The 17,516-nt window shown below is 29.9% G+C and overlaps 2 protein-coding genes and 1 non-coding gene across 3 annotated transcripts; 2 read left to right on the top strand and 1 right to left on the bottom strand.

Moving 5' to 3' along the window:
- Positions 1-3,175: 3,175 nt before the first annotated feature.
- Positions 3,176-3,248, bottom strand: TRNAE-CUC (transfer RNA glutamic acid (anticodon CUC)). Its single transcript has one exon. It is a non-coding gene; the product is annotated as a tRNA-Glu (tRNA).
- A 4,246-nt stretch (positions 3,249-7,494) lies between these two features.
- Positions 7,495-9,777, top strand: LOC107620253 (uncharacterized). Its single transcript, XM_088489389.1, has 3 exons — positions 7,495-8,165; positions 8,223-9,156; positions 9,355-9,777. Exons 1-3 carry the CDS (start codon positions 7,495-7,497, stop codon positions 9,775-9,777), a joined length of 2,028 nt encoding a protein of 675 aa, XP_088345515.1.
- A 5,069-nt stretch (positions 9,778-14,846) lies between these two features.
- LOC107620251 (uncharacterized) lies at positions 14,847-15,587 on the top strand. The gene has a single exon (XM_016322442.1). It carries the CDS (start codon positions 14,847-14,849, stop codon positions 15,585-15,587), a length of 741 nt encoding a protein of 246 aa, XP_016177928.1.
- Positions 15,588-17,516: the final 1,929 nt, after the last annotated feature.

Here is a 17,516-nt window from a genome sequence, read left to right as displayed (position 1 = left end):
AAGAAGTGATTGATAAAGATGATGATAATAATGATGAATTATGATTGAATGAGATATGAATTAATGGTGATAATGACATTGATAAATGATGAATTAAAATCTATTTGGGATGAGCATTTGAAATTATCTGAGACACGAGTTTCCCTGGTAGACGCAGTGGCTTGCCACAACTTGCTCCAAGTTGAGATTCGATACTCTGTTGAACCTCTATCGCAAGATGTGATCGGGCACTTTAACTAGGCGAATTCTCCCATGGGCATGCATATATATATATAAATTTGAGCTTGGAATTTTTCCATGGATATTTTTTAGCTTGGGGATGCACGCACAGAGGAACTATCCAAGGTTAGCTACCGGACATGTCAAATTTGGCTATATAACCAACAGACGAGACTCATCATCCGTAGGACAGGCATACATCATATACATTGGTATGTTTTGCTTGATCGGCATTGTTTTGGTTTGCCTAACTACTTAACTATGTTTATCTACTAATTGCTCTACCTGCGGTATGTGTAACTTATCTGTGCTTTCTTTGTTTGATTTGTATGTGTATGTATCTAAGATACCCTCTCTTGGCGGAGGTGTGAAGGTTGTTCCATCCTGTGATTAGGAGGTTTGAAGGAAACAGAAGGTGCAGAGTTAGACTAGAACTAGAATCCCTTAGATAGAATACCGAATTTCTAGTTTAGTATAATCTGTTAAATCTGAGTGTTGGAGTTCTAGGAATGCCTCTGGCTTTTTTGGAAACTTATATATTGTCTATGTAGACACCTTTACCATACTAAGAACCCCCAATTCTCATTCCGTATATATATATATATATATATATATATATATATATATATATATATATATATATATATATATATATATATATATATATATATATATATATATATATATATTGTTGTTGTTGTTTTTCAGATGCAGGTCGAGAGGCACCTCGTTAAGCATTCTGGAGTTTCTTTGGAAGCGAAGAACTATTTTGGGAGTTGGTGTTTTGTATTTTTCTTATGTGTGTGTGTGTGTATATATATATATATATATCATTGTATATATTGTATTTTGTTCCTCTTAGAGGTTGACTTGGAGAAACAAGTGTTTATTTTGTAGTTTGGGATACATTTTGGGTTGTATAAATATATGTATTTATACTCTGGCCGGCCTTAGCTTCGCACGTTGTGTCTAGAGCTCGATATTTGTATCTTTCGGAACTCTGATCTTTATGTATATATTTTAGCCTTCTTTTCGATCTTGTTTATCTGATTTATGTTTATCCAGACGAGTGTGATGCGACTTTCTATTTCGACTTTGCTTAGCTTCTTATTAAGGTTCCTAGTTATAATTTCCTTCAACTATATTTTGATACGTCTTTTCTTTTAGAGGTCGTAATATCTTGCCACCTTGTTTTACGATTTAAGCATAGGACTCTGTGTGGTAGGGTGTTACAGATGGCATCTATAATTATCTAGTTTATAGTATTAACTTATGCCTAGTATATCGTTTAATAAGTTGTTATAAAATTCAATTACCATTATTATATAATGAGTATTACGGATTCAGTGAACTCCAGAGGCAAAAAAGAAATATCTAAAATCATTTTAAAAACATCCAAAACCTAACAAAACGAAACATTCAAAATTATTGAAAAAAGAACATTCGAAACATAACAAAAGAAAACATCCAAAATTATTAAAAAGAAAAAAAAGCATCCGAAAACTAAAAAAAGAAACATCTAAATTATCAAAAAATCATCCAAAACCTAAAAAGAAGAAAACATACAAAAAAACATATAGAACTTAATAAAAAAAAAATAAAAAACATGATATAGACAGAAGAAGAAGACGTACAAACTTCGTCGTTGGAGGAGAGATGGAAGACACCGAAGGATTTGAAGGTATCATGGCGAGAGAATTTAGAGGGGGTGGTACAACGTCACGACGAGCAGAGTTGCACGCGGAAGGCACAGCGAGAAGAGTTTAAAGGTGAAGGCGTGGCGGCGCAACGTAAAGAGTTTCAGGGGAAAGACACGACGTCACGGCATAAAGAGTTGGAAAGAGAAATCTCACCATAAAAGGTTGAAGTGAGATGACGCATGTCTTTTAAGTGCAATTCTAAATTTTTAAAATTTTTAAACTTTTTAAAAATTTAGCCACCAGATTAACCAATTTACTGCGTGCCATATAAATATATTTATTTATACTTTTTCTTTTGACACCATTACAGGTCTTGTCATTGATAAATTGATTTTCATGCATGGATAGGCCATGGATGGGGCATCTATAGTTATCTAGCTAGTTTATAATATTAACTTATGGCTAATATATTGTTTAATAAGTTGTTACAAAATTCAATTACCATTATTATATAATGACTATTACGGATTCAGTGAACTAAAGAGGCAAATAAGTTTAATTATAAAAAAGTAAACTATTTTTAAATAATACTTTGCTATATATAATGAGAATTTTTCATTTTTTTTCTATATGACTCTTAGCATATCGAGGGGTATCTTAATTTTTGAATTATATTGAATAGAAAAATAGTAAGGAACATTTTAAACTTGTATAAAACCCAATTCATCATAAACATGTAATTGCGAGAGAGAGAGAGAGATCCTTATGGCCGGGAACATTGTGGCATATACACTAGAAATATTGATGATCGGAATGGTTATTTATTTGGTTGTTGCTGAACTCCACGAGGCTAATTTTGAACAACATTGGACTCCATTTTATCATATTTCATCAAATCTTCAAAGTTGTCTCGCGAGATGTGAGCGACTCTTTCCTCTTGATCTCCGTAGGAGGATGTCATGCCTTAGTAATTGCGAATATAAGCATAACTAATACTTTAGTAATGATAAGCATCTAAGTTATTGTGAATCTTTTTTGTTTTTTTCCCCTTATGTTTCTATTACCATATTGTATGAATATTTGAGGTGATGATAAATTCTCACATCTTTTACGAAGCTAATCATGGTACTTTAATTTGACATATCATGAAATAATAAAGACTTCAATTCTTCAAAAGTTTATTTTACCATTAAACATTTTTTTTTGTATCCATCGTAATCATGCAATGCTATTGGTTCCTTTATTTAATCTAATTCAACCTAAAAGAATTGGACTAGTATTGTCACCATACAATTTTTCGGGGAATACCATAAAAATTCCGTTGCCGGGACTTGAACCCGGGTCTTTCGGGTGAGAGCCGAATATCCTGACCAACTAGACTACAACGGATTAATGTTACAAGATGTAAACATCTTTTAATTAGTATAATATTTGGCTTTATCATTAGAAAACAGAAATTGTGCCCTAAAACATAATTAAGGAGGTTCGGTTGGATAAACATTCGAATTAAGTGTCGCGCAAAGAGAACTTTAATTTCCTAGTACCAAGAATTTATAAATGGTAGTAAAGTCATAAATTAAATATTTTATCACGATAAGAAAAGCGATGAGTACCATTAAATTTATCGGTAAATTTAGTGTTACATGTTATTATTAGATTTATCGTTAGATTTATAGACAGAAATAAGAACTATTTCATCATATTAAATTTTTGCCATTAGATTCACTATTTCGACAATGAAGTCGCTAATAATATATAATTAAAGAAAAAATGAGAAACTTGGTATGGATTAGTAACTGTCGGATTTACCGGCGGATAAATCCAACAGTAACTTAATTTAGTGTGATGCAGTGTTTTAGTCACCCGTAAAATGTTACCGTCGGATTTATCTGCCAATAAATCTGTCGGTAACTAGCCTTAAAATTCAAAGCACAAATCCTTTCCCTTTTCATTTCGAATCCCCTTCTCTCTCTATCCTCTCTTCTTTCACATTCTCTTGAAACCAATACCTTCTTTTATTCTCTCCCTTTTGCAATTCAGTGTCAGCCACAAAATCTTCTCTTCCTCTCTGTTTATCAGAGCTTCCTCTAGCACTATCAGAACTTCCTCCAGCACTGCTATAACGCTCCACCAACAGCAGCTGGTTTTGAAGTTCAAGTTCATGATCATTTTTTTTTCTGTTTTGGTTAATTTAGGATTTAGTTATATGTTAATTTTTAGTTAGTAAGTAGAATTGGTTATGATTGTTTTTTACTAGTTAGATAATTTAGATTAAGATTAGGATTTTTTTTTATTAAAATTGCTATTAGTTTATATATAGTTTAACATATAGTTATGTTTGTTGAATTTGAATTTAAATTTGTTTATTGTAATATTTATTTGTAGATCAGAGGAAATTGACTTCCAACAAATATAATTTGAAAAATGGAAGTTATAAATTTTCATATTACAATATCACTTTTTTTCATATATTTTTAAATTGTATCATTATATAATAATATACATTTTTTCCTGGAAGGTTTTTGAGCTTGCCTTGAAGAAAGAGAAGAAGAAATCATCTTGAAGATTTGAAATTAGTTGATATATTGGATATAGTTTAACATATGGCTTGTCTCTTTTTTTTTGGTCTTGTTGGCATTGGACTCGTCTTTCATATGTGGTATCCCGGTATCTATCTTTTTTTGATGGACTCATGCTGGTTGTTTATTTTATATGGTTAAAGAATTGCGGGTTTTGAAACATTGGATATTAGGTTTTGAAATGGTTATTGCTAAACATATGTAATAATGACTTATAACTATAAGTTAAGATGTGAATGATAGATGGGTCATGCTAACTTTTACTAATTTGCAGATTTTTGAATTGCCATGGCAACGTAATTATATAATGACTTATATAGATTTCTGAAGGTTATAATATTACTATATAGTAGTATAATGATTTAATTTATATAATATTTTGTTCACAATGATTAACTCTACTAACCATCTCTTATTATTATTCTTTTAATAATAAGATTTGAGAGATTTTTATCATTCTCACTAATATTTTTCTTTATATAGGCTAAGTCAGGTCAACTGTAAAGCCTTCAACAAATAATAAATTAGGTTTAGATTTAAAAATTAAAATGAGTTATTTAGTGTAAAGTTAGGAATTAATTGAATGTATTTATAATATAAGACATAAATTGACACACAAACAAATAATATTGTGACATGCGATATAACAGTCTAGATCAGTATATCATGTGTCAATTATCATTAAGTTATTATATAATTACACGTGGTCAAATCATAATATGATATATAATTCACATTATCAAGCGATGTTAGTATGTAAAAAAAATAAAAAATTAATGTGATATATTTTTATCAATTTTAAAAATATAATTGATATAATTTAAATTTCAAAAATAATTTTAATATAGGATGACTATTTTAGTTAGAGATTTAGTTAGGAAGTATACATTAAAAACTAATACATAAGCATGATGAACAGTAATTTTACTCAGGTGCTCATATATTTTTTTTTGAAAGACAGGTGCTCATATTACTCTATATGTTAAATCATCTCATATTAATCTATACCAATATATAATGAGATACACAGGTTTGGTGTCCAATTCTTTCTTCTTTTTTTGTTTTTGTTTCTTTTTTATTAAAAATTTGGTTTACCTACAATAAAATTTAAAAACTTAACCACTCCTAATAGAAAAAACTGACACTACATACTCAAGATACATGATAGTTTAAAATTAAATTTATTAATTATATTTTTATCTTTAATTTTTCATGATATTTTTTAAAAATTATTAAAATATAACTAATTAATATAAATAACAAAATAAAAATAAAATATAAATAAAATAGCCCATAATACAAATAAAATTATTTATTATTTTTTATTAATTATATTATTTTTAATTAATAATATAAATAAAATTACGTCAACAAAATATTAATTATTTACTATTTTTTATAAGTATTTTTTATACATAGTACCCCATAATATAATAGTATATAAGTGATCAATATATTATTATAGTATAATAACTGATAGTATATAAAATATATTTATTTTATTAATAGTTATTTCAATGGGACAATAGTATTTAAAGTATAAAGAAAAATAAATCATTATTAACTAAAGTCATTAGAATAATTGAATCTACAACATATGGTTTACAAATATTTGATGTCCAATATTTATTTTTTTTAAAAATTACACGTAAAAGTGTACTCATTAATTAAATTTATACTAATACAATATACAATATATAATGGACTATACCAATATATAATGGACTATACCAATGTATAATGGGAATAAGAAAATTTGGTATCCAATTTTTTCTTACTATTTTACTTCTTTTTTTTTGTTAAACATTGGATTCAATATAACAAACGTTTTACTACAATCCTCTATATTTATTATTTTTTAATCAAGGAAAGAATTTACCCACGACAGAGTACCAAACTGATTCACCATCAATCCACGACGTATTTTAAAAATGAAAAAAAAAAAACTGCTACTACTACGTACTCACTTTAAAAACTAACTCACTTTCAATAAAAACTGTTTCACCTTCAATCATACTTAATAGAATTAAATTACTCATTCTCTTTCAATTTTGGTCTCACAAAAGTTTTTCTTCTTTGCATATCATTGTTATCTTTCTGACAAATAGAAATGAAAATTTCACGGAATAAAAAGCCACGTCAACGTCGACCTACTTGGACAGATAATGCTAGGCGAAGAAGGCAGAACATGACCGAAGAACAAAGATAACAATACCGAACTAGAAGACGTGCAAGTTATCAGGAGATGATTCGACAAGGAAAATAAATTGCCATCCTGATAGAACTCCAATTCCAAATACTGGTTGAAGTATCAGATTGACTACAATCAGACAAATGGCCAGAGCTACCACCTATCATCAATTTACTACAGATAATACGACAACTAAATTTAAATTTCTTTGTTATGAATTGAATTAGTTCTTAATAATTATATTTTACTTTTCAAAAATACAGGAATGGAAGCACATGAGAATAAAATTGCCACCAGGGACGGATACATGGGGGACAAGTAAAGGCCTGGCCCCAGTTTTTAAAAAAAAAATAGTAATACTAGTCAGAAGCCCAAGTGCCCAACCTAACACAAATAAAATATTAAAATTTTTTAAATCCCTAAAACTAATTCTCTTCACGTTTTCTATTCTTTTCTAATTCTTTTGTTTCCTACACGCGGCGTCCTCACTCCTTTATCCTCGCTGGGTCATATCATTGAGCCATTGCCCAGTCTCTACTCTCTAGTGAAATCAAGGTATTTATTTTATTTTTTATTTTTTTATATAATTACATAAAATTATTAATTAATAAAGTACATTATTTTATTATGGTATGGAATAATTTTATTCTTTTGTATTTACATAGACAAATTATTGGCTTATTTTTAAGATTTATTCTCTTTTATTTTTTTATTTTATTTTTTAATGAAATTGATAGTGATTTAGTAAAAAAATTATTATTATTGATGTTTAATTAATAAAATATACTTAGACTTTGTTTATTCATGTAATTATATAATTATTTGAGTTTTTTTTTCAGGTAAAAAGAAATTAGAACATTTTATGATGAAAAAGCAAAGTAAAATTAATGCAATTTTTAAGAGAAATGTTACTGATAATGTTGGAGTTGAAACAAGTCAACCCTCTAATCCTATTTCACAAGAAGGTCAAGTAAGTGAGCTCTCTAATCTTACTCAAAATACATATCAACATGAAATCAAAGTACCAAGATTAGAAAGAGATGTTGATATCTCTTTACTAGAAAGGGATCCAAGAAAGCGACGTCCAATTTGGCAGTATAATGTCAATGAACGTGATAAGATTTGTAGAGCATACATAATAGCTGGGCTATACCAACCAACAAATATTTGCTATCCAGCTTCTGGTAATAACAATCACTGTCGATATTTTCAATCTTCTTGGTTTAAGAAATTTTCAAGTTGGTTAGAATATTCACCAGAAAAAGATGCTGCTTATTGTTTGTCTTGCTACTTGTTTGGTAAACATTATGGTGCTCGCAATGATGGAAAAAATACATTTTCAGAGTTAGGATTTAGTAACTGGAAGAAAGTAAACAATGGGGTAAATTGTGCATTTGTATGTCACGAGGGTTCTATTCCTAATTCTCCCCATAATTTATGTGTGAAATCTTGTGATGATTTAATGGCTCAATCTAAGCATATAGACAAAGTTCTTGATAGGCATAGTGATGAAACTATTGCAAATAACCGTTTAAGGTTGAAGACATCTATTAATGCTATTTGATGGCTTGCATTTCAAGCATGTGCATTTAGAGGCGATGATGAAAGTTCTGGATCTTTGAATAGGGAGAATTTTATTGAGTTAATTAAGCTTTTAGCTTCCTGTAATCAGAATGTTCATAATGTTGTCCTTGAAAATGCTCCTGGAAATGCTCAATATATATCTCCCAGTGTTCAAAAAGATATATTGCATATCTTTGCTAGAAAAGTGCGTGCAACAATTCGAGAAGAAATTGGTGATTCTAAATTTTGTATAATTATTGATGAAGCAAGAGATGAGTCAAAGCGAGAACAAATGTCTGTGGTTTTGAGATTTGTAGACAAGCACGGTTGTGTTCAAGAAAGATTTTTTGATCTTATACATGTTTCTGATACATGTTCTTTGACATTAAAAACAGAAATTTCATCAGTTCTTTCTCGTCATAATCTTGATGTTCAAAATCTTAGGGGACAAGGGTACGATAGAGCTAGTAATATGCGTGGTGAATGGAATGGATTGCAAGCTCTATTTTTGAAAGATTGCCCTTTTGCTTATTACATTTATTGTCTTGCTCATCGATTACAATTAGCACTTGTTTCTGCAGCCAAAGAAGTTTGTTATGTTCATCAATTCTTTTCAAAACTTACACTAATTGTGAATGTTATGACTGTTTCTCCTAAACGTCATGATCAGTTAAGGGTTGCTCAAGCAAATAATGTTGCAAACTTAATTGCCAATGATCAAATTGTGACAGGTAGTGGACTTAATCAAATTGGTACTTTGCAAAGAGCTGGAGATACTAGATGGGGGTCTCATTTGAATTCTGTACGTAGCTTGTTATGCATGTTTGATGCTACTTGTGAAGTTCTTGAAAAAAGCACTAAAGAAGGTAATTTCTCCACTCGTAGTGATGCTAGTGCTGCTTATGATGCTATCACATCCTTTGAATTTGTCTTTGTTTTGCATTTGATGAGAAATATTTTGGAAGTTAGTCATGATCTTTGTCAAGCTTTGCAACGAAAAAAATCAAGACATATTGAATGCTTTAACTTTGGTTTCTACTACGAAGACTTTAATCCAAAGAATGAGAGAATCAAGTTGGGAGGCTTTCATAAAAGAAGTTATATTATTTTGTGAGAAACATGAAGTTGAAGTTCCTGATATGAATGCATTGCATATTCCTAGAAAGTATGTGAATTAGTAGAACGGTTTTATCCAAGTGACTTCAGTGACCAAGAGAAATTTCACATTAGAATGCAAGCTCAACATTATGAACTTGATGTTCCTAATCATGTTGAATTAACTAATTTGTGCACAATTTCGGAGTTATGTCAAGGATTAACGAAGACAGGAAAGTATTTAATATATCCTTTGATTGATCATTTGATTCGCTTGGTATTAACTCTCCTTGTTTCAACTGCTACAACTGAGAGATCTTTTTCAGTTATGAATATTGTGAAGAATAGACTCAGAAATAAAATGGAAGATGAATTGCTTGCTAATTGTCTTTTGATTTACATTGAGAAGAAGATTGCTGAAAGATTTGACACAGATTCTATTATCGATGAATTTTATGATATGAAGAATCGACGTGTACCACTTCGTTAATAAAAAGTACACTTTTTTTACACTTTAAATATATATTCTCTATCAGTATATTTTTGTAATGCATCTTACATTATAATTTATTTGTATATATTTTTTTATATTATATATATTATTGGCCCCCATGATAACATTCCTGGATCCGTCCCTGATTGCCATAGGTAACAGAAATCAAAATAACATACACAAAATTAAACAAATTAATATTATTATACATGGTTTAGTATCCAAAATATATATATCACGAAATTATACATTTACTGCAGTGTCTTTCTTAATCAAACAACACATCAATCATATATTAAGTTATAAAGTTAACATTAAAAATTTGGTATCCAACTTTTTTAGACATCATTCATCCTTAAAAATAATTTAAAAAAATTTAATGGTCAAAATAATAATAATATTTTTTTAATATATTTCATTTTCATCTTACAATATAATATATAACGTAATATATAATATTTATATATTTATATTTATATTAAAAAAGAATAAAAAAATGTCATGTAAGACTAACGACAAAAACAAAAAGTGCTCATATATTAAAGTTTATGATAATGATTTCATAATCAATAATAAAATTTATATATTAAAGTAATGAATCAATATAACATTCAATTTTTTAACAACACGTTAATTTAATTTTTTTAAATTTTTTATGTTCTCATATTTTAGAGCCTTGGTAATGATATATATTTTTAAAAAATTAAAAATAAAATTAGGATATATCTTACGTACATATAAATATAACGGTTAAAAAAATTACAAGAGCTATCTATACCAATATGTAATGGGAATACACATGTTTAGTATCCCGTTCTTTTTTTCTCTTTTGTCACTGTTTCTTTTTTATTAAAAAAATGGGTTTACGCACGACAGAATTTAGAAACTAAACCACTTCTAATAAAGAAAACTGAAACTACGTACTCCGGATACATGATATTTTGAAATTAAATTTATTAATTATATTTTTATCTTTAATTTTTTATGATATTTTTTAAAAATTATTAAAATATAAATAATTAATATAAAATAGTATATAACCGATCAATATATCATTATAATACAATTACTGATAGTATATAAAATATAATTATTTTATTAACAATTATTTCAATGGGACAATAGTATCTAAATTATAAAGAAAAATAAATCATTAACTAAAATCATTAGAATAATTAAATCTACAACACATGATTAACATATTTTTGATGTCCAATATTTATTTTTTAAAAAAATTACATATAAAAGTGTACTCATTAATCAAATCTGTACCAATATATAATATAATGAACTATACATAACGGTTAAAAAAATTACAAGAGATATTATTTTTTATTTCTTGTGATTAAAAAAGTACTGCATAAATAAATATTAATTAATTCCTTTTATTATCAACGTAAATACAAAAAAAATAAATTAAAATATCTCAAACATTAATGTACGAGATTCAAATCTTTGAAAAAAAAAACACTATAAAAAATATAATAGAAGCATAGAAAAACTATTTGTATTATAATAAAGAAATATAGATCAATTCTAAAATAATTAAAGTTACCGATATTTTGTTTCAGGCAATTAAAGTTAACTAATATTAAGATAACTAATTATTCTCTTATGAGTTTAATTTATGCTTATTTTCTATATTACTCTTTAAAAATATAGGTACGAAAATACATGGTAACGGAGCTGGTCCAAGTAATAGATCCTCTGGTTAGTATCTCTATATGCTTTAAACATGTAAACACATCGATATAATTTTTGTCTGCACGTTAAATCTTCTTAACGTAGAATATTAACAAAATTAACCAACTTAATTAACACGCTTTATTTTATTACTCAGCGCTAATTTTTTATTTTTTCATAAAAGTATATAACATAAAATTTGCAATTTTTTTAAATATAGGTGTACGTCGAGACACCATTGCTACTACTAATTCAATTCTTCAACCAATTGCTTCTTATGAACCAACTATAAACAATATTAGAAGCCATGTAAATATGAATGGTGAGTACTCTATTTCTAATATTTTATCACCATCATATAATAATCATTTAAAACATTTATTATATTGAATAAATATAAAGTTTTATTAATATACATTACTATATAAAATGTGTTTACTTAAACTTATCGTATTATTATCATGCTTATTAGTTATCATAATAACAAATGAATTTTTGTTGTGTTTATTATCTGTATTGCTCTTTAAATTATGCTTACTATATATTGTAAATAAAATTTTGAATTTAATAAAAAAATTTAAAATAAATACTTAACAAATAAAACATTTAAAATAGTTGATACATTCATAAAACTAATAATAATAAGAATAACTTTATAATAAAATTTTCGTAATAGCATATATCTTTTAAAGAGAAAAACTAAACAAAAAAATTTTAAACACAAAAACAACAATTAACGGATACTACAAAAATATTGATGTCCTATCTCATGTATTTAAAAATAAACTATACAAATTATATGGATCCTTTTTATTATAAGGTTATTAATAACTTAAGCATTTAATAAATGGTGAAATTTACTAATGGTACAATGTGTTCTAATTTTTTAAACTAAAAAAAAAAACTAAATATTATATTAAAAGTTATATTAAAAGTTACAGGTCAATAGGTAACTAAATAATGTAAACCTCAAATTAAAAACATAGATAACGGTATTTACATTCTTATGAGCTACATGAAAAATTTTTAATGAATCAATAATTTAAGTACTAATTAAAAAAATGCTACTACAACTGTTATCCAATAGCAAAAATCATGAGACACATAATATCATTTAGTGATGAAAAATAAATTTTAACATTGTTACAGTAACTAGGGAATAAACCCTTGACGATAACAAGATTATCAAATTAAAAATTAATAATGTAAAAAATATTATTAACATAAACACCAACAAAAATAACAAAATAAAAGTACACCGTACCATAAAAAATATTTATGCAATTTTAATGGACAAAATTTTTACTGTACCGTTAATTTATCATAATAATTTTAAAAAATATAATTAAAATTATTAAAAATTACTGGGCGATATTCAAAACTTTCATAAAATTGAATAGCAAACAAAAACACAATAGAATCATGTCATTTTAAAAATATTCTTTATATATTTCAGTATAACTCAGAATAAAAATTTGCTCTATTAAATATATATATATATATATATATTTAACCTGATATATTACCTAAAATTTCAAACTTTGACTATCTTATATGAGTTTAGGCAATAGAAAAAAAAATACTACATCTTTAAAGATTACGTTTATTTTTCAAAAAACAAACCTCAATTGATATATATATATATATATATTCTTTGTTCACTCTTGATTTCACTATCTAAAATAATATGAAATAATTAATGAATTTTACCCGAGTACCTAACCATACAATTATTGGCACATATAGGAAAAAAAATCTATAACATAATATTTTAATATTCCTATGCGAGTGCAGAAATTAGACACCATGTCCGAACATCTCACAATTGTGCTCGAAATTTTTAAGAGAATACAACAGTTCTTCAAACTACACTACCTCCTACAAGGACATGTATACACTGTAATGCACGTCTGTTTCACCATGAAACATTTGACATGTGTTGGAATGGAGGAAAAGTCTCTTTGCCCCAAGTAAATGCTCCTCAGGAATTACTTGAGATCTTCTTAGACCCTTCTGCAGAAGGGAACCATTTCAGAAAACACATTCGTGGTTACAATCATGTTTTTTCATTCACTTCGTGTGGTGTACACATAGACGAACAATTAGCTACAGCAAGTCATGGTATATATATATTCCGTGCTCAAGGATCAATGTACCACAGTATAGGAGAATTTCATCTGGATCAAGGGGCGCGGCCACACTTCTTGCAACTGTATATATACGATACTGAGCACGAGTTACAAAATAGGATGCTGGAGAACATACAACTGCATGAAAGTTTGGTTTTGAAGTTACAACAATTGTTGCACCGATATAATCCTTTTATCCATGTATTCTGCCAGCTTGCACAACGACTAGATGTGCAAGAGTGTAGTTTGGTGATCAGAGAGCGACCTGCTAATCAACCACAATACAGTCTCCCAACTGCTTCACAAGTAGCAGCCATAATAGTCGGTGATGACATTGAAACAATGGTGCGCGGACGAGATATCAAGGTTCAAACTCATACTGGTAACCTCAAAAAGATTCAGGAGTTTGTTGGGTATTACGATCCACTACAATATCCTCTTCTTTTTCCATTTGGAACCCATGGATGGGATATAAATACTCGAACTCAACGTGGAAACAAAGTATCATGCCGGACATATTATAGCTATATGCTCCAGGTACAAACTCCTATATTTTCTACATCATTTATAGACTTCCGTAGATGATAGTTTGTACCAATACATCATTTCATAACTTATAACAATATTTTATAATCCTCGATATTTGTAGATCCGCCCTAATGATCACTCAACAGTTTTGCAAGTGGGGTGACTTCTTCAACAATATGTTGTTGACAACTATGTGAAAATGAAAACAGGAAAGTTAAGATGGGTTCGACAAAGACAAAAGGAACTTCGATCTGAACTGTATTAAGGCTTACAATTACACACAGGAGAGAATAATGCAGGTAATTATTCAATTTAATGGCCACACGATTGATCATTATGTGTTCCCGAATTTAAACTTTAAAACTAATAATACTTTTCTCTAAAATTGATTTTAGAAAATGTTGGCAGAAGAACGATATTACCATCGTCGTTTGTGGACAGTCGTCGAGACATGACTCAACGGTACGAGGATAGAATGGCTATTGTTCTTAAAGAAGGAAAACCGGATATCTTTCTAACTATGACATGCAATCCATCATGGTCAGAAATAGCTTTGGAACTCAGTCCTACTCAAACTCTACAGGATCGCTCAGATCTAAAACTAGGATTTTCATAGCCAAGTTCGAACAATTAAAGCAGGATGTTATTACAAAAGGTGTACTGAAAAAGGTGAAAAGTTATATTTATGTCACAGAGTTTCAGAAAAGAGGATTGCCACACGTACATATGTTGCTAATCTTAGAAAACAATGACAAATTGAGTGATTCTGACCAATATGATAGTTTGGTCCGAGCGGAAATACCATGTAAAGAAACAGAACCACACTTACATGAGGCAGTGCTAAGGCATATGGTCCATGGTCCTTGCGGAACACTAAATCAATTTTCACCGTGCATGAAAAACGGTCAATGTAAACACAACTACCCAAAAGAGTTCGTACCAGAGACACGACGAGGTGATGACTCATATCCTCAATACAGGAGGCGATTTGATACTCCAATCCCTATCAACCAAAATGTCACAATTGACAATAGATGGGTGGTTCCGTACAACCCTTGGATACTACTGAAGTATGATTGCCATATCAACGTAGAGATATGTAGCAGTATCAAGAGCATAAAATATCTATACAAGTATTGCTATAAGGGACCAGACTGTGTGGCAATAGAAGTTCACAGAAGTTCTCATTATGATGAGGTGCAACAGTTTATTGATGCAAGATGGATTGCCACTCCAGAGGCATGCTGGAGGATATTTCGATTCAACCTTTACCGAATGTACCCATCAATTGAGAGGTTGCAAGTTCATTTGCCAAATCAACATCAAGTGAGATTTTATGAGCACCAAACTATTTCTGAAATAGTTAATAATGACTATTTCTCAAGAACAATGCTCACTGAATTCTTTGCACTTAATCGGGCCGATGACCAACAATCTAGGCATCTTTTGTACAGGAAAATCCCATAATATTACAGTTGGCACAGCAAGGAAAAGGAATGGCGTCGACGCAGGTCACAAAAGAGAGCTATCGGTCGGATCTATACCGTTTCGCCAACAGAAGATGAAAAATTCTATTTGTGTATTCTGTTGTCAAATGTAAGAGGCCCAATTGGTTGGGATGATTTGCTAACAGTCAATGGTGTCCAATATTCGTCCTTCAAGCAATCCGCTTAGCATCGAGGACTGTTGGAGAGTGATAGTAGTATAAGATCATGTTTGGTTAAGGCATCCATTTTAAGAATGCCATGATCTTTAAGAAGGTTGTTTGCCACCATTTTAATTTTTTGTGAGCCAACAGATGTAAGAAGTCTGTGGGACGAGTTTCTTTCATGTATGGTAGATGATTACGCATCAACAAGCACCACAACCTGCAATGGCTTAACAAATTGTTTGCTAAGGGATTTAAATGACATCCTCCTACAGCATGGAAAACATATTTCACAATACGATTTACCAGCTCTAACCTCGGACAACGACAATGACAACTTCATGCCTAGAATTATTCAAGAAGAAATGTCCATCAAAGTTCCTCAAGAAGACCTGTGTTCTATAGAAAGATTGAATCATGACCAGTCTGTAGCTTTCAGGTGCATCATGAATACAGTTGATCGAAGAGAAAGTGGAGTGTTCTTCGTTGATGGACCAGGAAGAGCAGGTAAGACATTTCTTTATAGAGCTATAATTGCAGACTTAAGAAGTAAAGGGCATATTGTCTTGGTAACTGCGTCCTCAGGAATAGCTGCAACTTTACTGCCTGGTGGTCGAACAGCTCATTCTAGATTTAAGATCCCAATCAACGCAGAGCCATCCTCCACGTGCAATATAAGTAAGCAATCTGATCTCGCAAAACTGATAAGGCAGACGACAGCGATAATTTGGAATGAGGCGCCAATGGCTAATAAAGAGACAATGGAATCATTGGACCGCACATTGCGAAACATCTTAGAAAACAGTAATCCATTTGGAGGGAAGGTGATGGTTATGGGAGGGGATTTTCGCCAAATACTACCTGTTGTGCCGAAAGGAAGTAAGTCGCAAATGATTTCAGCTTCTATTGTTAAATCACATTTGTGGGCATTTACCAAAATTCTCCACTTGCGACAAAATATGTGATCTCTTAATGATCGTGCTTTTGCGGAGTATCTTATGCGCATAGGGGATGGGATTGAGCCTACCATATGTGAAAACTTGGTACAAATAGAAGCACACATGGCAATACCATGGGAAGGTGAGGCATCATTACACAAATTAATAGAAGAAACCTTTTCAAATTTGCAATCTCATGGGTGAGATGCATCTTATATGGTGGAGAGAGCGATATTGACACCCAAGAATCATGATGTGCAACAGCTTAACGATATAGTCATCAACCAATTTTCGGGAGACAAACGAATTTTAGCATCCTTTGATGAAGTAGAAGAAGATACAAATAATCTGTATCAACAAGAATATCTTAACTCGATCTCCACAGGTGGATTGCCACCTCATATGTTGAAGGTAAAAAAAGGTGCTCATCTGATGTTACTAAGAAACATAGATCCTAAGGCAGGCTTATGCAATGGCACAAGGCTACTGTGTCGAGGAACTTTTCAAAGCATGTTAGACGTGGAAATCTTAACGTTCCATCACTCTGGAAAAAGAGCTTTTCTGCCTCGGATAAAACACAAAACAACTGAGAACTCAGGATTACCCTTTGTGCTTATTAGAAAGCAATTTCCTATAAGGTTGAGTTTTACCTTAACAATAAATAAATCACAAGGGCAAACTATCCCTAAGGTAGGGATCTATCTCCCTAAACATGTGTTCAGCCATGGTCAATTATACGTTGCTCTATCTCGAAGTGTTTCTCAGTCAACCACAAAAATCTTAGTCAAAGAAAGAACAGTAGATGGAAAA

Source organism: Arachis ipaensis, chromosome B10, assembly GCF_059453495.1.
Source record: "Arachis ipaensis isolate K30076 ecotype BB chromosome B10, ASM5945349v1, whole genome shotgun sequence".
In the NCBI taxonomy this organism is placed as follows: domain Eukaryota; kingdom Viridiplantae; phylum Streptophyta; class Magnoliopsida; order Fabales; family Fabaceae; genus Arachis; species Arachis ipaensis.
Note: the sequence above shows the minus strand (reverse complement) of the source record. Positions and strands in the feature narration are given on the sequence as shown.

Bases quoted from the DNA above. Each gene is read 5' to 3' on its own strand.
- LOC107620253 (XM_088489389.1), top strand. From the start codon at position 7,495: ATGAAAAAGCAAAGTAAAATTAATGCAATTTTTAAGAGAAATGTTACT. The intron at 8,166-8,222 runs GTTGAAGACATC...ATGTGCATTTAG, and splicing joins ATTGCAAATAACCGTTTAAG to AGGCGATGATGAAAGTTCTG. The intron at 9,157-9,354 runs GTTAGTCATGAT...GCATATTCCTAG, and splicing joins TGATGAGAAATATTTTGGAA to AAAGTATGTGAATTAGTAGA.
- LOC107620251 (XM_016322442.1), top strand. From the start codon at position 14,847: ATGTTGCTAATCTTAGAAAACAATGACAAATTGAGTGATTCTGACCAA.